The following is a 24,347-nucleotide window of genomic DNA, read 5'->3' as shown; positions in this document are numbered from 1 at the left end:
CTGACTCAGTATGGTCATTCTTATCATCTTAATGGTTTTCGGCAGATTTTCTGCCCTTTTTTTTGCTTCCTTTTTACCACTTGGGCAGCACAAAGGGAGTAGTAACCAGCTGCAACTCCATGCTGGGGATACCCCCCCAACATGGGGATTTCTGTGTGGGTGCAGAATTAGCATAGCTGGCACCTACACCTTACTCTTCCCATATGACAGGCTCTCTGTGCCAGGGGTTGGGGATCAGGGACGGAAAGTGGTTGGAGTGTGTATCATTCTGTCCATCTCCAGCTGGTATGTAATTCCTTGGAGACCATAGCCAGCTAATTCAGGTTAGAGCAGCCCCTAAATTGCTCTAAACTAGGCTGGGGCAGAGAACCTGGGAGCTGTAACTGGTTGCTGGTTCTGAGCTTGTCATCTCCTCTGTGAGGGTGGGATGAAAGAGAGAAGTCATCCTTTGCTAGACACTCCCCCTAGGCTCAGGTAGAGCCAGATGAACTCGTATCCAGTTCTTTCTGGGGCTCTCACAGCCTGGCAGAGAAGTCCCCAGCCTCTTTGCCACAGTGACACAGCTAATTCAAATATTTCAGTTTCAAAATTCCAGGGTGTGGTTCAGAGAACATATTTTCCATTCCTAATAAAATACATATTTTCTTATTACAGTCTTCTTTGAGGGACACAGGTGGCCCCCAACCCACAGATTATACGACTGTGCTGTAACTCTCTAATCTCTCTGAAGGGTTTGAATTCATCAGATTCTTAACTAGCCCTGGAGACACTTATGTCAGTATATCTTCATTTAAAATATGCTGTTACTGTTAATATTGACAAGTGAATATTCACTCTACATTGCAATAATAATCTTAACTCTGACTCATAAAACATGCTTATTATCTTTTCCAACATATATCTCACGTGGTCAAAAACATGCATGTATTAGTGATATGCATGTTAAAATCCTTTGTAAATGTCTTGGGTGTCAATAGTTTGTGGTTTACTTATAGAATATCTTCATTTTGTGTCTCTTTCCAGGCCAGCCAAAACAGTTATCCGATCTTAGGGTGGGTTTTTTTTTTCTTTTTCCCCACGTGCCATCACTACAAGTGTGTGTGGCCTGTCGTCTCAGAGTTGACACTATTAGATTGAAGGTGTCCTTTCCATATAAAGTGACAATTCAGAATGCTGCCACTTGGTGGCACCAAGAAAATAGAAACCGACGCTTAAAAAGCAGAATCACAAAATGCAATCTATGTAGCAAACAGTCAATCCCTTCTGTTTGGAAGTTCCCTCTGACTGCTTTTCATATTGTAGTTTACTAACTTGGCATCACAGACCTGGAATTTAAGTTTCTTTTTATCCTGTTGTTAAGCACTGCTATTGATTTGGTATTAGGTATACTCACTCGTGCTTCTGACCTGTCCCAATGGTATTGCCCATGTTCCTAACTGTAAATATCCTTGAAGTTATTATATGTATTACTTTAATCTTGCAGACTTGCAATTCCTTAGCCGATGATAAATAGCTATAATTTGTCTGCTCTTCCGTAAAGGCAGTCTCTGTAAGTGGAAAATCTGACATACCTGATGACTCTTCAGCCCTTTGATGTTATGGCGCTAATCCCAGAGGTGAAAAATTCTGCATGTGCTGAAGCCAAGGAGATAAGGATGTTGACTTGGTTTTCAGTTTCCTTTGTGTATACAGTGGAAAGCAAGGTTCTGTTAACTGCATTGTTAGCAACACACTTGTATCTTCCCCTGTTACTCTTCTGTGACATTTTAGCATGAAATCTTTAGTGTTCAGTTTACTGTCCTGGCAAGAAAACTGATCGGGGTGCCTTTCAGGGAATAAAGGGGGTTGTATGACAGTGTTAAATTCTGAGAACTAGCTGTACTATTTTTGCTCTGGGCATCAATACAATAAACATCTTAGGCCAAATTTTGTTCATGCACAGCCCATGTGCATAAAGAGATGAAATTCTATAACCTGTGCCCAGGCTCGAAATGGCATCAGAGCCCATGGGCTGCAGTAGTATCACCTGTACTCTAAGTACACCTCCAGACTGAAATGCATAGAGTACTTATTGCAGCACAGTTCCATGGCGTACAGCGGGCAGCAATGGCTGTTTGCATCCCTCTCCCCCTCTCCTGAAGTGGAATCCCACTGGTGCGGCTTCAGAACTAGTTTGGCTGACAGATATGGCTATTTCTTTATTTTGTTAGCATGGTGAACAGTCTGTGTTGCTTCAGGCCTGTTGATGATGAATTACATGAAGAAAAAAAAAATATCAGCAACAGCAAGCCTCGTGCTTCCCAGCTGTCCCTCATTTTGAGGACTTTGGTCATTTTAGTCCCAGAGTTAACTGTGAAGCTGGTGTCCCTTCATTCTTCTTGCTGGACATAATTTACATTAGTAAGAAACTAACTGGGAGGCTGAGGTAACAGAAAATGCTATTTGTACTAGAGAAATTAATCCCATCTCTTCAGTTCTTTCCTTATTGTGTGACCATCCCAAATTATACCCCCAGTTGGGCGTCGACAAGTTGAGATGTGTGGCGAGCAGATAGTTAAACATGATTACTTATTTTAACCTAAAAAAGCTGACAGTACCTAAGATGGTGAGGCAAGAAAGATACAGAGGAACCAGATACATGAGTAAGGGTGACAGAATCTGTCCTATTAGGTTGAAAAAGTAAGGACTAATAGCTAACCCTTTTTTACAGGTCTCCAAGTTATATATGCAAATCTGGAGGAAGATTATATACCTAATCTATGGTAGATCTGGAATGCTTGTTCCACTTTGGGACTGTTCTTACATTCTTCACTTGCATGTGTATATATCTGAATGATGAACGGTTTTGGTTGTGTGGAGTGAGCATTTGTACAGTGTAGTCTTCAAGGCTGAGCATCTGATTAAATAAACCATGATGCATACAATTTGTCTGGTGTCCTTGTAGATCATAAATAGATCTTAAGATAATTAATTAGTTCTATCTGCCAGGTCTTGGACACTAGTTTTCATTGGCTATCCACAAACTATGGATTAGCTTCTGCTGTCAGGGAAAACATTTTGATTAGGGCTGTCAAGCGATTAAAAAATTAATCGCACTGTTAAATCATAATAGAATACCATTTATATAAATATTTTTGGATGTTTTCCACATTTTCAAATATACTGATTTCAGTTACAGCACAGAATACACAGTGTACAGTGCTCTTGTGTAGAATTAAATATAAAGTGTACAGTTTATTTTTTACAGTATATTTTAATATAAATATTTGCACTGTAAAAATAAAAGAAATAGTATTTTTCAATTCACTTAATTTTTCAATTCACTGTAGTGCAATCTCTTTATCATGAAAGCTGGACTTACAAATGTAGTTATGTACAAAAAATAACTGCATTCAAAAACAAAACAATGTAAAACTTTAGAGCATACAAGTCCACTCAGTCCTACTTCTTGTTCAACCAATTGCTCAGAGAAACAAGTTTGTTTACATTTGCAGGAGATAATGCTGCCCACTTCTTGTTTACAATGTCACCTGAAAGTGAGAACAGGCATTTGCATGGTACTGTTGAAGTCGGCGTTGCGAGATATTTACGTGCCACATGTGCTAAAGATTCATATGTCCCTTCATGTTTCAACCACCATTCTAGAGGACATGTGTCCATGCTGATGATGAGTTTTGCTCACTAATGATCCAAAGCAGTGCAGACCAACTGAGTCAGATGTCAACAGCAGAAGGTTGATTTTCTTTTTTGTTGGTTCGGGTTCTATATTTTCTGCATCAGAGTGTTGCTCTTTTTTAAGACTTCTGAAAGCATGCTCCACACCTCGTCCCTCTCAGATTTAGGAAGGCACTTCAGATTCTTAAATCTTGGGTTGAGTGCTGTAGGTATTTTTAGACATCTTTACATTGGTACCTTCTTTGCGTTTTGTAAAATCTGCAGTGAATATGTTCTGAAAACAAACAACATGTGCTGAGTCATCCTCCGAGACTGCTATAACATGAAATATATGGCTGAATGCAGGTAAAACACAGAGCAGGAGACATACAATTCTCCCCCAAGGAGTTCAGTCACAAATTTAATTTACACATTATTTTTTTAACAAGTGCCATCAGCATAGAAGCATGTCCTCTTGAATGGTGGCCAAAGCATGAAGGGGCATACGAATGTTTAGCATATCTGGCACGTAAATACCTTGCAGTGCAGGCTACAAAAGTGCCATGGAAATGTCTGTTCTCACTTTCAGGTGACATTGTAAATAAGAAGCAGGCAGCAGTATCTCCTGTAAATGTAAACAAACTTGTTTGTCTGAGCAATTGGTTGAACATGAAGTAGGACTGAGTGGACTTGTAGGCTCTAAAGTTTTAGATTGTTTTGTTTTTGAGTGCAGTTATGTAACAAAAAAATCTATATTTGTAAATTGCGCTTTCATGAATAAGAGCTTGCACTATGGTACTTGTATGAGGTGAATTAAAAAATACTATTTCTTTTATCATTTTTACAGTGCAAATATTTGTAATAAAAGTAATATAAAGTAAGCACTCTACACCACACATTTTGTATTCTGTATTGTAATTGAAATCAATATATTTGAAAATGTAGAAAAATATCCAAAATATTTAATGAATTTCAATTGGTATTCTATTGTTTAACAGTGCAATTAAAACTGCGATTAATCGCGATTCATTTTTTAATCATGATTAATTTTTTTGAGTTAATCGCATGAGTTAACGGCGATTAATCAAGAGCCCTAATTTTGATAATATGAGTTGTATACCCACTTACATTAGCTTTGCTGATATCCGACAAACAGAGCTGGAATGAAAGTTACAAATACGATTTGAATGTCACTTTGAACTTGGACCCAGAAATTTATATATAATGAGGCATTCCCACAAAAAATGAAATAGGGTTGCCTTAGGTGCGTAATATTTTTAGACCTCTAGATGATATTTCTAGCCATTTTGGAAACGAACTAACTTTCCAGTTTAAAATGTTACCTCCCCTTTTGATGGGGGAAGATTAGGGTTTAAATCATCTATTCAGAGGAACAGGGCAGCATGATTGGAGATTATTCTCGGATCTGTTAGGGATGCCACACAACTTTCAGAATATAATATAGATAGAAGAAATAGATCTAGTCTAGTATGTCTGGTATCTTAAGGTGTAGTAACCGGAGGTTTTGCCTGTAGAGTTTAATGCCTCATTGAGTGGTGTCACTGAGGTAAGCCTTTACTGGTGAAGGAAAATTGGGTATGGATTTGAGGTCCGGTCTGGTGCTACGTGACCTTGTTGAATACAGAAACAAGCAATGTATTTTTTTTTTTTAAATAAAAAGTATAAACTTTGGTGTCCTAAAAGCAACCGACTGAATAGTTTATTTCCACCTTCTAGCTACTCAAGTGGGCTCCCTACACAGTTTTGCATAAAAAATTAATCCCTCCTCCTCAATTTATGTAAACCAATGCAAAATACAGATTTAAATCTGGTGATTTTTAGTCTCAATTATCCAGGCCCATCCCCACCTATAGTACTTTCTGATAAGCAGCAGAATATACAAATACTAGAATACCTGATTTTAATATAGCAAAGAGCTTATCTCTGTGTTAAAGGTGTAAACAGTTCTCAGAATCTAAGGATTCTTGTGAGGGTTTTATGTTCGTTCCTGGTGAAGATTTTTAAAGAAGCTGGATAGATGGGGCTGCATCTGTAACCATATTGCCTGATGATGTTCCTTACTGGCTTAAAGTCTGCGTAGTGTGTAACGCTACAGAGACATCTTGGAAGAAACATGCTCATGCCATTGTGTAGAGGAGTAGTTTCGTTTTTTTCTTTCCCCATAGTGGCTTAAAACAGCTTGTCTTCACAGCTGTGGGGCTGGGCCAGCATGGGTTGTAGCCTTTTAGGAGGAGTGTACGGTCTACTCTTTCAATTTTGGGTTTGCAATTTTTGTTGAAACTTCAAGTAAGTGGGAAGCTAGTCTTCAAATAAAAAGAAAACAGAGAGAAGTAGGATTAGGCAGTTCACTACCTTCTGGGAGTACTGTAATATGAATCTCTCTCCTTCCTCCCCCCTCCTCTCTTCCTGCAATTCCTCATTCTTCAGGCTGTTGTAGCTTCTTTCTTGGAGTCAGGAGTGTGTCTTCAAACTCCTGTTGGATTTCCTCTGCCCTGTAACAAGTTTGGTGTCACATTCACTGACTTTCAGTCATATTTCTCTGTTTAGTAGAACGCCCCCCGAGAACAGGCTGAAGAGAGGCTTGGAAACATTTCGTTTTTCATTTCTCTGGTAAGGTTCTGTGTAACTATGTCCACTATTTTGGCTGCCAAAGCTGTCTCCTGTTTCTGTGTTGCTGGTGTTGGAGGACATGCTGCTGCTGGCACCATTTTGTTTTCTTATCAGTGCTAGGAGGCTGCTGCTTCTCCTTCTGTTTTTGTGCTGATGTAGGTTCCAGATTTTATTTTTTTAACAGAAGAGTATCCAGGGATGTTTCTTCCATTGTAGAATCCATGTAGTTCGACTGATTATTTTTTGTTGTTAACTGCTCAATGGGAAATAGAGCCAGAGCTCAGTGTGAATGCAGATGCTAGCTAGGTTTGCCTCACATGACCAGATCACAGGTTTCTTTGGACATTTACACACACATACTACAGATTACCAGCTTCTGTCCTGTTTAACACAGTTATGAATGCAAGAAACACTTTTATCTGAAGTGAGATACTCCTATGAATAAAACTTTTGAAAAGCTATGTCTTGTATGTACTGTGAAATTTGTGGTTCTTAACTGATACCTGCCTGTTAGTCATTTGAGCACTCCATATGCAGAACACTTTCCTAGGTAGCCTTAACCTTTGCACTTATTTCTACATATTTTTCCAGATACTCTGTTCAGATTTGTGATACCCATTGGTGGGTTAAATTTTGTTTCACTGTCTGAGTTGGAGTTGGTACCTTCATTCAAGGTATATGAGTTCTAAATACCTAGGTAAACATGCATTAAATGCGGTGTGCTCAGAGTCCTTAAAAGAACCCAAATGTTTGTCCTGGAAAGTTATGAGGGTTCTGTGTTCCAGGGAGTCCACTTGATGCCACAGATTTGTGCTTCAGACTTTAAAGCTTCACTTAAAAATATGCTGTTCTTCACGGTTGCGTAGATAACCGATGAAGTCTGCAGATAGCGAGAAAAAATAACTCAAAAAAGTGAACTGCACTATTATCTCAATCAGTTAGTTACTCTGAAACCCGAAGAAGGCAAAATGTCAGCATTAACTGTTTCAGTGCTGATCATTAACAAACTGCCAGCGTATGTGCTCATCCTCCATCCCAAGCTGCTTCCAGGTGCTGAAATTACTAGCTGCTTCCTTGACAGCTGCCAACATGTCCAGCAACTAATTATGCAGTCAAATTAAAAAGCATTCTAGCTTGCTGTGGCGTTCAGGGGGACTTGTTCGTGACTCAGCTCCTCCTCCCATTCCTGAAACAAATTTCCCAGAAGTGTGCTTGAAATTTCAGGGCTATAGAATAGTGGCCACAGTGTCAAGATTTACAAATTACATGTTCACTTACGGTGTGCACGAGTTTGTTTGGTTAATAAGGAGATAGCAGTCTCATTCGTATGGGGTAAGAAGTGTTTGCACTAATAAAAACAGAGGTCCTCAAACCAGATAAGCAAAAATAACAGCTGGGTTACCCACTAATGAGGAAGGTGTTGCTAAACCTCCTTTCACTGTGGGAAGGATAAGTCTTTTAAGGCTTCCCCCCTTGCATTTTATTACTCTGTGGAAAACAGAGGCATTCTTTGAAAAATCCAATAATCAAGCTGGGGGATATATATGGGGTGGCTGTGAAGGACATAGAGAAACTTTGTTTATATAACAAAAAGACTATTTAACTGTTACATTGGGTGATTATGAGTGGCTTATTCAAGCTTTTAGCATCTGAAAAAAGTTTTACTGTTTCAATCAATGGCCCAATAATTGGAGTTTGGGAGGAATTGCATAGACAGATCCTCCATCAAATTCCTGGTATGATTCTTTGAGGAGAAACTTCCAACCTCTTCTGGTTGGTTCTTAAATCCTGATATGGTCTAAAATATTTGAGTAGTCATGAGAGAGAAAACAGAAGGGTATGAGATACCTAGAAGCAATAACATATCAGTAGAGAGATAATGGTAGCTTGTTGGTCTTATTCCTTCTGTGGAAATGTCCTTGTCGTGTGCTGAGGTTTACTGCAGATAACTGAGGACAGGGGAGAGAGAGGACATCATCTGATTAGATGATTTTATAGCAAAAATGAAAGTGATCTGATATTTATCTGATATCTGATAAATCTTGGGCCCCAGCAGCACTGTGCAGACTGGAAGGTGGAGACATGGAAAGTCTCCCCTCCTCCAAATCTCACCTGGGCTACTATTTCCAAAAGGAAATACAGCTCAATGCAGTCAAGTGATTTTCCTGCATGGTATGAGGCATCTGTGTATTACTCTCCCATGTCTTTTGTGGTACCTGCAAAGTATGCCTTCTAAAAATTACAGCAGTGGAATGTTCTAACTTGAAACTCAATCAATTGCCATGAATCACTCTGGGGGAAAAAACCCAAGCCCTTCTTTTCTCCAGGCTAGGGCCCTGGCAATAATGTAAAAATCTAACTTTGATGGCTGTGCTGGTCTCCTAGGTGAACAGAAGTGGTTCTGTTTGGTTTCAGTGATGCACATAGGAGCTTCTCTCAAGGAGCTTGCAAGGTTATTCTTTTTTCATAACATTCCTTGTACATTCTTGGTAGAAGAGGTGATTGTTTAGTTTGATTTTTAATTCTAAATCAGATCCATTTGGAGTGCATCTCTCTTTCCTTCACAAGAATAAATAGCTCATGAATCTCACTTCCTGAAATGGGATGCTTCAACGTGATTGTCTCATCTTGCAAGAGATGGACCAAGCTCATTCTGGAATGTTGACTGACTTATTTTTAAACTGGAGGTTTGGTCTGAACTATAAAGATTTATGTAGTATTTTTTATATATATATATACACACCTACTTAGGTGGGGTAGCCTGCCCTGGCTCACCAACTGGTTGAGAAAAGTGTAAGTTTGTTCAGTGGTCACTTTAATAGAGACCACAGTCTTCATTCTTAAAAAATGTGCAGGGGGGCTCAGCTCTATATCCGGATGGATATTATCTCTTGAATTACTGGAAACAAGGGGTTCTAGTTTCTGAGCCCATGGCAAGTTTCTTCACTGTTAACGTGTATAAAAAAACAAAGTTAATGGTGACCTGCAAAGGTTTTTTTTTAAAACAAAACAAAACAAACAGATTTGTGTTTTATGATGTATAAAGGGGACGTGTGTGTGTGTGTGTGTTTTGAGGTTTTTTCCTGCTTGGTTTGTACCATAAAAATATCCTGATGTCAATTTTGGTTGTGCTAGAGGAATTTATTGGAGTCTCTGAAGATGTATATTATGTATTTTTCCTGCTTTTGTAGCGCTTCTGTCCAGTCAACAGGTTTTCCAAATCCAAGATAACTGGTTATACTCCATCATATATGTTGCATCAAAGTTATTTGATAAGTGATATTATTTATTATTTAAGTGATAAGGAAATATACCATTTCTAGTGTCCTTCAATTGGCATTGCATCTGTGCAGGAGATTCAGGTGCATAATTAGGCAACAGCAATTTCTCACCTAGCTGGTATCTTCTCTTTGAATCTGATTCTTTTCCCCATTCCTGGATGCACTTAGTGATTGTCATGAAGGGCCGTGTTTTTTTTAAGATGTGACCCTTAATCTACCTGCCCTTTTTTCCAGGGGTGGGAATCAAAGGTGACCGTAATTGTGGCCAAGAAGTAGGCAGGGGTATCTCTGATGGAAGCATGGGCCAGTCGGTAGACCAGAGTGTTAATTCTGCGTCTGCCAATGATTGGCTGTGTGATTTTGGGCAAGTGTCTGAACAGCTGTATAGCTGAATTACTCCAATCTGTTAAATGAGGCTAATGGGGTTTACCCACCTTTGTAAAGCACTTCAAGATCTAAAAGTTCCCAGTGTATTTTAAGTATGCTAGTGGATCTGAGTGGGAGAGATGAGCAGCTTTTGAAATGGATGTTCATTTGGAAGCTTGTATTTTAATCTTCAGAACAAGTTTTCACTTTTTCTCCCTTTTGCTCTTTAGCAGCCAAACATGGCACTCTAGTCTAGCATGTTGTGTTTTTTTTTTTAAAAAAAAAGGGGGGGGGGAATGGAGGGAGAGGAGATGGCCTTGTCTTCCCACTTGCCAAGAGAGAAACAGTGTGGGTCTGTTGGACTAAGTATAGGATCGGGAACTAGAAACTTCTGATTTCTAATCCTGACTCTGCTGCTAATTTACTGTGTCCTTAGGCAAGTTGCTTAACCTTTCTTTTTCACATCAAAATAATACTTCATCTCTGCTGTGAGTATTAATTACAATAGTTAACATGTCTGCAGTCCCTTGAAGATGTAAAGCATTAAGTATACCGAACAGCAGAGAAGAAGCCCTAAAGGTGTTTTTCTTCTTGTGAGGTAAATGAAGGTACAACCAAACTCCTGCATGTACGAAGGCATGATGTGCTTGTGTCAGAAAGAACTGATCTATAATATATTACTTATGAGACAGGTGGAGGCTTGGAGGTTGTTAGACAGCCCCTCGATGGGAAGAGAGCTAAGAGTGCCTTGGTGAGAGAAGGAAATGAGAGAGAGAGAGAGAGCATTTCTGACCATATGTTATACTTGTTGTTTGCTGGCACCCTCCTTTTAATTACTGTGCCTTTTTCAAAGCTTGTTGGTTGCATCTTTCTATATGGGGGATAAGCCATTTGTTGACCATATGATGCTGTATACATCTAACTTTAAACATCTTGCAGACCTTTTCAATGATTTCTTTTTTCTTCCTCTTTCTGTTAGTACCTGCTACTTACCAATCTACCTGGGCAATCTGAATCTTCCATCTTAGTCCATGCTGTCCAGTATCCTTGGGGAAATGCAGCATGTCACTCAAATGTCTAATGACACAAGTTGCAGGGCACTTCTTGCAAGTATTTGAAGCACATTTTGAGGTTACCAAAAGGACTTTTTGATCAAGGTACATGTTTACCTATAGGCCTTTTCTGATCTGTAAACTTTAAATACAAGTTTATTTTATAAAGTCACTTTCAATAGCTCATTGCCAACACCTCAACATAATTCCTTTTTATATCTAAGAGGATCTACTGACTAAACAAGTAACCAGCTGGGGTTTGAGTAGCCAGCACATCGATATCCAGCAGATTGACAATTGAAAGATATATTCACTGCATGTTAGAACCCAGATATTCTTCATAATATTCCTAGTATCCCATGTGCTACCTCTTGTAATTATTCTGTGAAAATGCTTTTTGCGCCTATATATCTCATTTTTCATCAGTTGACCACAGGGTGACTAAGGAGGGGCATGGTATCCAATATTCATGCTCTTTGTCTATGTCAGACCCTCCAGATTATTTGAATATTGTTGAGAATTTCTTTTTTGTGAGTGTCTGAGTTAAATAATTCTTAAAAATCTAAATAGCTAGCTGCTGGCTTATTATCCTGTATTTACAGAGTACCGCTAATGGGTCAGAGGTGTCCTGGCCAGCTGATCTAACACCAAGTTTGATTTTAAGAAATGTATTTTATTACTTGGGAATATACAAAGCTATTGGGAAATGAGGGAGCAGACTGCTTCTGCTTGTTTAGATGGAGGCTTATGCGCAGCGAAGTAGCTGTAGAGTTTTTATATTCTGTTTGCGGTAACAGTAAACAGAGCATCTAAAATAACCACTTGCACATTGCAACAAACACATCATCATTTGCTTAAAAAGAGTTCTAATTACAGTTGACGAAGCATGGACACCATAAAAATGCATTAGTTTGGCTTGACACATTAATTACCTGTTTTTGCAGATGTTTTTATATATTGTTGTGTGAAGAGTTTACAAAATAATTACAGGAGAGTCATATGGAAAATAAACTAAGTGAGTGGTTTCTCGCCTTAATATTTTCATTCATGTGAATCTGTGTGAGGCACAGCTGGTCTGTAGCAAATGCAAAGAGAGAGAGCGAAAAAGAGGAGGAATCTCGAAGGGTTTTTATTCAAAGGTCTCTGTCATCATCATTACCACACTTTTATATCTTGCTTCAGCAGCACAGTTTGTAAACATTTAAAATGACATGGCTGATTTCATCCCAGTGAATGGGGTGGGATGTGGGGAGAGCTTTGATACTGATCAGATGAAATGCAAATCTTTTAAAAAAAACAAAAAACAAAACGAGGAGTCCTTGTGGCACCTTAGAGACTAACAAATTTATTTGGGCATAAGGTTTCGTGGGCTTCATCGGATGCATGCAGTGGAAAATACAGTAGGAAGATATATACTTATACACAGAGAACATGAAACAATGGGTGTTGCCATACCAACTGTAACGAGACCAATCAATTAAGGTGGGCTATTATCAGCAGGAGGAAAAAAAAACTTTTGTAGTGATAATCAGGGGGGCCCATTTCAAACAGTTGACAAGAAGGTGTGAGTAACAGTAGGGGAAAAAATTAGCATGGGGAAATAGTTTTTACTTTGTGTAATGACCCATCCACGTCCAGTCTTTATTCAAGCCTAATTTAATGGTGTCCAGTTTGCAAATTAATTCCAATTCTGCAGTTTCTCATTGGAGTCTGTTTTTGAAGTTTTTTTGTTGGAGAATTGTGACTTTTAGGTCTGAAATTGAGTGACCAGGGAGGTTGAAGTGTTCTCCGACTGGTTTTTGAATGTTATAATTCTTGATGTCCGATTTGTGTCCATTTATTCTTTTGCATAGAGATTGTCCGGTTTGGCCAATGTACATGGCAGAGGGGCATTATTGGCACATGGTGGCATATATCACATTGGTAGATGTGCAGGTGAACGAGCCTCTTATGGTGTGGCTGATGTGATTAGGTCCTATGATGGTGTCCTTTGAATAGATATGTGGACAGAATTAGCAACGGGCTTTGTTGCAAGGATAGGTTCCTGGGTTAGTGTTTCTGTTGTGTGGTGTGTGGTTGCTGGTGAGTATTTGCTTCAGGTTGGGGGGCTGTCTGTAAGGACTGGCCTGTCTCCCAAGACCTGTGAGAGTGAGGGATCCTCCTTCAGGATAGGTGGTAGATCCTTGATGATGCCCTGGAGAGGTTTTAGTTGCGGGCTGAAGGTGACGGCTAATGGTGTTCTGTTACTTTCTTTGTTGGGCCTGTCCTGGAGTAATTGACTTCTGGGTATTCTTCTGGCTCTGTCAATCTGTTTCTTCACTTCTGCAGGTGGGTATTGTAGTTGTAAGAATGCTTGATAGAGATCTTGTCGGTGTTTGTCTCTGTCTGAGGGGTTGGAGCAAATGCGGTTGTGTCATAGAGCTTGGCTGTAGACAATGGATCGTGTGGTGTGGTCTGGATGAAAGCTGGAGGCATGTAGGTAGGAATAGCGGTCAGTAGGTTTCCGATATAGGGTGGTGTTTCTGTGGCCGTCGCTTATTAGCACTGTAGTGTCTAGGAAGTGGATCTCTTGTGTGGACTGGTCCAGGCTGAGGTTGATGGTGGGATGGAAATTGTTGAAATCATGGTGGAATTCCTCCAGGGCTTCTTTTCCATGGGTCCAGATGATGAAGATGTCATCAATGTAGCGCAAGTAGAGTAGGGGAGTTAGGGGATTAGAGCTAGGGAAGAGTTGTTCTAAGTCAGTCATAAAAATGTTGGCATACTGTGGGGCCATGCGGGTACCCATAGCAGTGCCGCTGACTTGAAGGTATATATTGTCCCCAAATGTGAAATAGTTGTGGGTGAGGACAAAGTCACAAAGTTCAGCCACCAGGTTTGCCGTGACATTATCGGGGATACTGTTCCTGACGGCTTGTAGTCCATCTTTATGTGGAATGTTGGTGTAGAGGGCTTCTACATCCATAGTGGCCAGGATGGTGTTTTCTGGAAGATCACCAATGGACTATAGTTTCCTCAGGAAGTCAGTGGTGTCTCGAAGATAGCTAGGAGTGCTGGTAGCGTAGAGCCCGAGGAGAGAGTCTACATAGCCAGACAATCCTGCTGTCAGGGTGCCAATGCCTGAGATAGTGGGGCATCCAGGATTTCCAGGTTTATGGATCTTGGGTAGCAGATAGAATACCCCTAGTTGTGGTTCTAGGGGTGTGTCTGTGCAGATTTGTTCCTGTGCTTTTTTCAGGGAGTTTCTTGAGTGGATGGTGTAGTTTCTTTTGGTAACCCTCAGTGGGATCCAAGGCTAATGGCCTGTAGAATGAGCTTGTATGATCAGTTGTCAAGGGGTTTAACAATTCCTGTTTGTTACTATTTAAAAAAAATCTTTCTAAGGTGTAAATCTTAATAAAAGATGCTCATATCAATGATTCAGGGCTCCATATTGAAGAGTGACCACATGATCTCTGTTGGAAATATGAATAAAATGTTCCCAATAAACACTTTAAAATAAAAAGCTTGTATTAGAAAAAATTACTTTTCCCTCCTAATTTTTGAAAAAGTTTGGCTAGTTTGATCAATAGTTCATTCCTATAAAACATACAAATACAACCTCTCTGCATTTCTCTGACGTGTGAAGTATGCACCACTGTTGTGAAAGATCTTGAACATAGAAGTTTGTCTGTCTGTCATCTTATTGTAATATCTTATTTAAGTGAGGAGCTACAAGAAATGAAAACCTGGGATAAATGCTAGAGACTGCGTTTAGTTTTCTGGATTGTTCATCATCACAATCTAAGTGTTTTGTCACAGTTTTTTACACAGTTTATTATTCAAATCTTCTTGGAATTTGGTAGCCTGTTTTTCCTTTACATGGTCCACATGTGCTATATATTAGATGTGCCAGAAAATCTTGGTATGTTAAGAAGTGATTGGACTGATAGGCAGCTGGTATTTTTTCATAACCTTTCTTGGCTTTTTAAAAATTAGAGATCAAACTATTGTAAATTTAAAAAATAAAATAAACCCAGCTCCACAAACGTATTTGATTCTCCTATTCTGGCTCAAAAACAGACCTTGTGTTTAAGCATTTAAAGCCTGAATTGGTAAGTATTGAGATCAGATTTCCTGTCAGCCAAGAGAGAGATGTGACAATCCTTCGAATAGAACCCTTTTTGCAAATACAGTCCTTACTGGTATGGTTAAGTTTTTAATGAGTGAATAACTCATAAATTTAATATTTTGAAAAATAAATATTACTACGCTCTTTCCTATCCTGAGTGATGAAGTAAAATTAATGTTGAATGAAAATAGGAGAGAACAACGAAAACTCAAAGGGACATGCCGTCTTGTGTGTTAGTTGCTCTAAAATAACTGAGGCATTGGGGAGCAAAATAGGTAAACAGTGATAAACATTCAGACTAAAAACACATAATCAATAATTACAGCAGTAGCTTGACTTTCATACTAGTCTTAAAATCTTCTGGTGAACTGAAATTGCTGGCTGAAGAGAAGCCAAATATTAATAATATAAACAAATTAGCTGTTTCTGAGAAACCAGCTCTTGATGAATGTCAAAGGGGTTGATGACTGTCTCTAAGGAAGTTGCAGACATCTGTACAAGATTAAGTTTCCTTCTGCAGACAGAAGCAACAGGACTGGAAGCAAGTTTTGAGAATTTAAAAAGTATATATTTTGCATTTTTACACACATGGGCGGCGCATGAGCCCCCCCTTTGGGGCGGTGAGTCATGAGGCCCCATCCCTTCTGCCTGAGCCCCAAGCACCCCCTCCTGCGGCCAGAGGTGCCCCTGCTGAACTGCCCCGGATCCCCCACCAGCCTCAGAATTGGCCCCAATGCCGGACCTCTGACCTCCGTCTGGAGCTGAGCTCCTGCTGCCTTGGGGGAGAGGGTGGAGTATGGGTGGGGCTGCTAGAGCTTGGCTTAGGGGAGGTTTAGCCTCCCCTGGCCTGTTATACCCGCCTGTGTTTACAGACAATATATACCAGTGCTCTTATCAATAGCCTACGTTTGTTTAAACAAGAAACATTCAGTTTATTCTTTCCTAAATGGAAGACAACAGTGACAGTTTGGAAAAAATTTCCAGAACCTTATTAACCAGTGGTTGAGATGAAAGATGATGAAGCTGCTTGTAAGATTCAGGCACAATGCCTATTTAGAAGCCCCGCTCTGACTCGCAGCTGCAGGGAGGGGGCTTGAATTCTCATCAGGCTGCTACTGTTGTATCTTGCCTGCGGGCAGAGTGGTTTCATCTTGTCATCCTGGCTGGTGACCATCTGAAACTTATTAGCCTCTTAGCCAAAAAGATTTCAGTCAGCAGCTGAAATCTGTGTGAGTTCTCGGTTTCACCTGGCTATTAGTGGCATTTCTGACCCCATTTTCATGCAAGTATAGGTCAGAAGGATGGAAATAAGCAAGTTTTGCCTCTTCCGTTTTTTTAAAGTAGTAATTTATAACCTTTACCGTATATGCACTAATCTGATTTCCATGGATACAGAGTCCATTTCACTGCTGCCTCCGGTTCTTAATTTCGTTTCTATGGAAACTGACACCAAATTGGCAAAAATAATATAAGAGTTTTCGTTTTCTTGAGTATGTAATGAGGCTTAAACTGTATCTTTGCCAGAATACCCAAATCCAAGAACATGGAATCGAATATTATTGTAGGCTTGGCTATCAGAATCCATGAATAAGGCTGGATCCAAAGATGGCAAAATCAAGTCAATCTTTCTCCAAGTGTTTGGAAACACTTTTAAAAAACAAAAACAAAAAACATCACGATTTTCTGTTACTCTATCTAGGTGAGTCAAGTCCAACTCGACGAGAAGCAGTGAAGAAGAAGACAGCAGAATATCTAATGCGTGCTGAAAAAATTTCCAGCCTATACCAGAAATCCTTCTCTGAAGATGGATCAGTTTCTGGGGTAGGCTTTAGTTTCATTTCTCTGAAATTGGATCTGTAAGATTGTCTGTCTGTCTGAATTCCTTGGCTTTTAGTTATCTCAAAACTGTTTTTAAAATTAGATAACCTTCTGTATGTACCCTAAACACAGTAGTTCTTTCTGGTAACTTTGTATAGGGTTTAAAAAAAATTATTTGGTGCTTCTTGATTTAGTTTACTTTTTGTAATATTATGCAAGGTACCTGGTTCTAAAAAGTGTTGTCAGTGGGTTTTAAGTATTTTTACTTCATACTCCGCAGTTTATAAAGTAAACTGAGTTGGAGCATTCAGCAGCTTCTGCCAGCATTAAATTGCTTTTTGAGGTAGCTTCCACCTTTTTAAGCAGATATCCTTAGCTGAGCTTACTTGTGCAAAAAAAAATCTTGTTTCAAGACATTCTTAATAGATCTCTACTTTGCCCTTCCCAATCCAGTTCCCCTGGGACCCATCTGTTCTTAGTTTGTGTTTTTTTGCTGCAGTCACACTAAACTGTGTGTGATTGTCAATGACTGCTCCCAGGTAGTAAACATAAAAGTGTCAAACTTCCTGACTGTCTGCATTTGTATCAAGTAAGGACAAAAAGGGCAGAAAATTCTTTTGTCTTATTTTTCACAGCCCTAAGAGCAGTTTAAGGAGATTATTTCAGTTAAAAAGCAAAGCCTTAGAAAATTCAGATAAAATTAAGCCCCCTAATCCAAAGTGAAAAGGAGTACTTGTGGCACCTTAGAGACTAACTAATTTATTTGAGCTTATGCTCAAATAAATTGGTTAGTCTCTAAGGTGCCACAAGTACTCCTTTTCTTTTTGCGAATACAGACTAACACGGCTGTTACTCTGAAACTAATCCAAAGTAAATCTTAACCTCCACCCACCCCCACTCTTCTCCTCCCCAATCTTGTTTTGAAGGGGAACTGTTTCTGTACTAAGAGACCACAGATACGTTTATGGGGACATTCTAAATGAGAAACATTTTGTGAGAGTTGATGTCTTACTACTTATATCAGTTGTACTTGAGAGAGTTGTAATACTGTGGTCTGTTATCTGCATCTACAGAGCAATGAACCACCCTCTTCCAAGAGGTGTCAAAACTAAACAGAGATGTTATGTGAACTACCTGCTGGTTGCCTTTCCTTGGGCCAAATGCTCTTGGAAGTGGGGCAAATCTTGACTGAATGCAAACCCAGTATTTTTGGAATCTGAGCAGGGAAACAAGTTGAGGAACCCATTACAGTTTGTATAGTAAAAATTCACTATGGCTAGGTAACAGGAAGAAAGAGGTATTACTGTACAAGGACCCCCAAGGGCAATGGAACTGCTCTCTCTCATTTAGTACTGAATTGGACAAATGCCTCCTTTGCAGATCTTAAAGGAATACATCCAGAGAAAAAGGGGAGGAAAGAGAGAAACCTGCATCTCTCCTTGATAACATTCAAAGCTGACTAGCTAGGAGAAGCTTGACTTTAGCTGAGCAAAATTTTGCTCTTGACTTAATCTCCTTCGTAGCACAAACTTTGTCCATCTAGTGGCACTATTGTGCTAGTATCTAAGCATTTATTTTATTTTACTTATTATTTCTTGATTTTTGTCTCTTTTCTACTCTTGTGCCAAATAAAGCTTTTTGCTTTTATTTGAGATCATTAGAATTAATTTACATAGATTGTTACATTGGGAACAACCACTGTCCAATGGCCCACAGAGATGGAAACTGAGTTTTGATCAGAAGTGGGAATGTGGTGACAACTGAGACACATAAAAGAGCATGTTAAGTGCTGTGAAGAAGGAGGCGGGCATCATTGTGGGCAAAAAGAGAACCAAGGGAATAAACCTGACACCTTGATTTGTTGCTGTCAAGAATTAGGTAACATGGCTGATCTTCTTGACTACAGCAATCGTAAGAAAACATATGGTGAGAATAGTGACACGTGCCCTCAACTGTTGACATACATAGTGTTTGACATGAAGTTTGTCTAGATGAGAATGAAGAGGGTGGCTTTTTTTGGACAGTGGTTACTTGCCAGGCTCAGAGGCTCACTCTTTTTCAGGAATGTTTGTCTTGTTATTCTGGATCACAGTTTACCTCAGATTTCCCTTCACTCCTTCTTGCTGTTAGCTCTTTATTTCCATCTGGCAGGGTGGGTTGATCTGGAGTTAGTTTTCCTCAACGGTAGCTGCTGAAGGTGATAGGTTTGGAACTTTCCTTTCCTCCTTGTTCAGGAAACTAGACTTCTCCACAGGGAAAAAGATAAACTTTACAAAAGAGCTTTGCTTCAGTTCAATTATTTTAATCTATAAAGCCACTGGAAGCTGTCTTATTTGTAGGTAGCGGGTTAGGGTCTGTGGCTCTGTGTGGAAGCTGCATACTTGATTTTTTGGGGGGAAGGATCTGATTAATTCTTTGTTAGGGCAGGTAAGTGGCTAGACCCTTTTGAAAATATGACTTGTTCAAGTGCCATAGGTGTGCATGGTGATCGGTGGAGCAAGTAAACCAATACAGGTCCCTGACCCGAATTGCGTACACTTGAACCGAACCTCCCCTCCTGCCACAACTGCTGGATAGGCAAATGGAAGAGAGCCATCACCTGGCGATCTAACATAGGCAAGCAGGTTAGTGCAGAAAGGAGTGTGTTCTCTGTGGCTTGGATTCCTTTCTCAGTGACACAATAGAAGCCATTCTGTGGCTTCTAAAGGGATGGAGCAAGGGATGTTTCTGGCAGGTCTCAGCTGGGTTTCTCCCACCCCAAACCCCTGGGGCACAGCACAACACTGCTGGTAGCCTGTCTTCTTTAATTGAGCTCGTGCTACAAATTGCAGAATGTATTCCCTTTTCACCACAAGTGCTGTTGGGAGTAAAGTCCAAACTTTAGTTTTCAGGTGAAATTCTGTTACTTCAGGTATGGAAGGAAGTTGGAGAGAATAGCAGGGCTTGTATTCTGCAAGTGTGTGTATATAGCAGTGAACACACATGCCTGACACATAAACTGGGTAAGTTACATACTGATAGGTCACAAAACACAGTGGGGACAAAAATACACATGTTAACTACTTGAATAGTTAACATGCGCACTCATCTGTTTCAGTGTGACTTATTTCTGGATGGGTAATGCATAGCTACCTTTGGCTAAGGCTGTTTTGGGGATCATTGTGTTGTGTACCTTATTACATCAGGGTTTATGACTGACATGAGTAGAGAGCACTTGCCATCAAACAAAAAGAGCACTGTTAAGAATTCTGTATTTTGTGTTCTTGTAATTTATAAAGCTTCTAATTTCCTTTTTCCTGTCCCTTAAGACCTGAACTATTGTGAATCCAGAATAACTATAAGACTATGATTGATTATTGTTGCCAGGTGGGAGCTCAGCTGTTTGTTACGAAGTTTCATTACCTCTGCAAACCATTGGAAACGATATAAACTCATTTCTTTTTCTATTTTAAAATTTTGTTTTCAATGTTATCTTGATTTATTTACTTGCAACTTTTCTTACATTTAAGGACAAACAGAAAAGTTCTCCTTTCATCTCCACTCTCTCTGATTTATGATAAATTTCGTTTCCTTCGGCCTGGCATTTGCTACAGCAGGCAGTCTTCCTTCAAGTACCGCCCTGATTGATGTATAATCTTTGATATCTTCCATTAGCCTCCAGGATCACTAAGTTCAAGGCCCTCTTGGAACCTAAGGAGCCCTGCCGAGGAACTGAAGGCCTTCAGAGTCCTTGGGGTGATTGACAAGGTAATTCTTCAGTGTCTCTTCAAGAGTTCAGTCATAAATCGACTGCATGCTGACATTTTGTCTTTGAAGCTGTGGATCTTAAGGATATGAAACAAAAGGGGAAAATGACTCAAATGCATCTGCACTTTAAAATAACAAAAGTAGAAGAAAAAAGGCTTTTATCTAAGCAATTCATGTAAGGTCATGCAAAATATATTTGAGCTAAAGTATAAGGTACATGTTTGGTGGCATTCATTAGGATGGGGCCTGCTTTTTGAAAATAATGTCACGGTTACAATACCGGGATAAGGACATGTTGATACATTTTCAGTTTATTAAACTGATGGCTATTTGAAATACAGAAGGGTAAAAATTCATGCACTTTCCCACAGTCAGTGCAATATGGAAACTTGAGGAAGGGGGAACCCCTGTGAAAAAGAGATTTGCTTTCTCTCTTCTTAGAACCTGGAATTCAAATCCCCAGCCAAGGCAGAGATGTAGAAGAAGTCAAACTAATTTTTGACTCATTCAGATAAAATCTCCCAAAATCTCAGGGTAATATCCGTCTATCATGTGTAAATTGTAATGGACCATACAGATCTTTTGCAAGCCCAATTAAGTGACTGAAAGAATAACAGCTCATAAAGTAGCTGCACTGTTTTGATATCGCTGATTAGTTATCCGCTTACCAAGTACATTTAAGATGATGTATTATTCAGTAATGAGACGACGACTAATTCAACTTGTAATGACTCATTTCCTTGTTGCCACTCCATTCCCCTGATGCCTTTTGATTGTTCCTTGAGTGATCCCTGGCTTGTGCGCTTCGTGTTTCACGTCACATGACACATTTGTAACTTGTATTATTAAAAATTGCTGCTATACTCTTCGTTCTGAATTTGTTCCTCTTTTGTTAGACTGAACATAGCAATTTGGATTTTTTTTTGCCTATGCTGTTTTAATTGCATGCATACTTACTATGTTTTCTCCTCTGGGCTATATACACACAGATTTTAACCTTGTTTTCACAACATGCAAGGACCTTTTAGCTATAATATCACATAGTTGTATCTCCTTTCATCTGATGGCAAGTGTCTAATCTATTCAGTATTTCTCTCCCTGTATATTTATTAAGGAGCAATTGAAAGACCAATTTGATAAGCTGATTATAGCTGTTAGCTGTGTGCATTGTATAAATCTTTAAGACTGTGGGGGATTCCAGGAACTATCTAACCTCATAATCCCCCATAAGGAGAGATGGAGCAGGCAGCCTAGAGCTTTAGGAATTGTCCATACCTGGGCATACAAGGCTATGATATTATTGTAAAGAGGTGGAGTAAGATCTCTTCAAATGTCTTTCAGTTTTAAAGACCACAAAATACTGGAAATGATTAATAACTTGGAGGTGATGCTCAACACCTTGTAGGGCCAAGCTCCTTTATTCCATGGGCTAACTGAATCTCCCAGCAAGAACAGTGAGGAGTTCTTGTGGCACCTTAGAGACTAACAAATTTATTTGGGCATAAGCTATCGTGGGCTAAAACCCACTTCATCAGATGCATCTGATCAATAAATAAATACATTTATTAGTCTCTAAGGTGCCACAAGGACTCCATGTTGTTTTTGCTGATACAGACTAACACGGCTACCTCTCTGAAACCTGAATCTCCCAGGTGTCACTAGATTCCTATTTAGCAAGCTTCTAGGTACAAGCCTGATATATCCAGATCCTGGAATCCGAACTTATTCTGCAAAGAGACAAGGTTACTGTGGTAACAAAAAACAAGCGATTTAATATTGGAGACATCAGCATGACATGCATTCTAACAGTGTTTTGTTGTATAGCCAGCCAGCTAGTATGCCATAGGGGGCAGAGTTAAGTTTGAATTATTGTTCAGAGATGGAGCAAGAGGTTTTCAGATATCTGTCTACTTGTATACCTGCTCCCAGGCTCTCAACTCTTCTTCTAAGTTTTAATCTTACTCTGAGATGTAGTTTGTTTTTATCATTTGAGTATAGTGTCATAAGTGTACCTAGTGTTTTAGAGCAAGTATAAAGTCAATCTCTGCCCCAAAGGAGCTTAATCATACAGTATGTTGTGTGAATATAAAATATGTGTGTGTATAAAACATAATAGTGTTTATTACATATGTAGTACAGGGACAGTGTTTTTACCCTCACTGTAAATCATTGTGTACATTTATGTCCCATTTCTTCATGCACCCCCAATACGCTCACTCTAAGGCTCCAATTTTGGGAGAGCTTAAACATGTGCGTAAACTACTTATGTAACTAGTGACATTGAAAGCAAGCATATTCCAGGGAGTACAAGTGTGTATGTACTACAGACATCAGGTCACAAGTAAATTTATAAATATTAGATTGTCCAAAGGATCCCGTAATACTCTGAAGTTTCACTCATCACAGAAAAGCAGACACTACTGGGCTAGAGTACATAAATAGGTATTCAGCCAGTGCACGGCACAACATTTAGTTTTGGTCAAGGATATGGAGGCAAACCTCTGTTTCTTCTATGGGATCTTTAATATCTCTGCAGAGCAGACAGTCTCATCTCTCACTGCTAAGGCATGGCACAGGGTATAAGGCCTTGTCTACATTACAGGGGAAATTCGATCTAAGCTACGCAATTTGAGTTACGTGAATCGACGTAGTTTAGACCTACTTACTGCAGGGTCCACACTATGCGATGTCGATGGGAGACACTCTCCCATCGACTCCCCCTACTCTTCTCAATCCGGTGGAGTACAGGGGTAGACAGGAGAGCGATCTGCAGTCGATTTAGTGGGTCTTCACTAGACCCACTAAATCGACCACCGATGCATCAATCCCCCGGTAAGTGTGGAAAGTCCGAAGAGTGCCCATAGCTGCTTCCCTTGTAAAACCACTGCTAGAGCAAGATGTGGGAGAACATCCATATGCAGGAAACACCCTTTATGTGTTGTGTGTACCTCTCCAAACCATTGCTACGCTCCTGATCCATTTCAGCAGCTAGTGTGGTCTATATCTGTAACTTGTCAGCCTGTTCCTGGCTGCAAAACAAGATATCTCATGTTAACCGGTCTCCCTCATATGAACTCTCTAAATAGTTTTTGCTCTTCCCTGAACAGGCTTGTGATGTGCTGTTAGCATCTATAGGATGCAGTGTCCTCTTAAAAATGAAACAAATGGCATCTCAAAAGCAGGGTTTTCTGAGAAATAGGTACTTTAACACACACTATACTGTGTGTTGTAGTGCTTGAGTACAAATCAGCAGGTTAGTGACACTTTGGTCTTGTCTCAGTTGCAGCCACGTGGGAGCATCCGTTTGCAACATTTAGCCCAAACCATATTATAATGTGTTTTGTCTGTGAAGAAGGGGCAAAATCATGTGACAGCCTGATCTTTCAGAACTGTAGCACAGTTGCCTTAAAGTAGTTTATAATGGTTTGGGACACAACATGGGGTAACTAGGTCTGCATCACACACAGCTTTTTCTGACAAATTCCAAATCTTTGTTCTAGTCATGATACAACTTCCTTGGTATTAATAACAATGAGTGTGCTAATGGAGATGGACTAATGGAACTTTTACCACTGTGGTGTCTAACTTTGCGCAAACAAATCTAGATGATAATACAGTAAAAATGCTGGTGACCAGTCTATATCCTAGTGCTCCCACTGTTGCTAGATGTCGTGGAGTTGCAACAGT

The 24,347-nt window shown here is 39.7% G+C and overlaps 1 protein-coding gene across 2 annotated transcripts in view; it reads left to right on the top strand.

Annotated features, from left to right (window-relative positions):
* The window catches only part of RPS6KC1 (ribosomal protein S6 kinase C1), a 106,862-nt gene that overhangs the window by 36,264 nt on the left and 46,251 nt on the right, over window positions 1-24,347 (top strand). Inside the window, exons 1-3 of one of the 2 annotated variants that reach the window (XM_074949273.1) lie at window positions 10,964-11,089; window positions 16,795-16,916; window positions 20,568-20,660. In XM_074949273.1, coding sequence (XP_074805374.1) covers window positions 16,851-16,916; window positions 20,568-20,660 — 159 coding nt within the window. In that variant the 5' untranslated portion in view covers window positions 10,964-11,089; window positions 16,795-16,850. Of the gene's footprint in view, window positions 1-10,963; window positions 11,090-16,794; window positions 16,917-20,567; window positions 20,661-24,347 lie in introns of those variants that run through there. The other variant, XM_074949272.1, reaches the window with a different exon arrangement.

The sequence above is a fragment of the Natator depressus genome, chromosome 3, assembly GCF_965152275.1.
Source record: "Natator depressus isolate rNatDep1 chromosome 3, rNatDep2.hap1, whole genome shotgun sequence".
NCBI lineage: Eukaryota > Metazoa > Chordata > Testudines > Cheloniidae > Natator > Natator depressus.
This window is presented reverse-complemented; position numbering and strand designations above follow the sequence as displayed.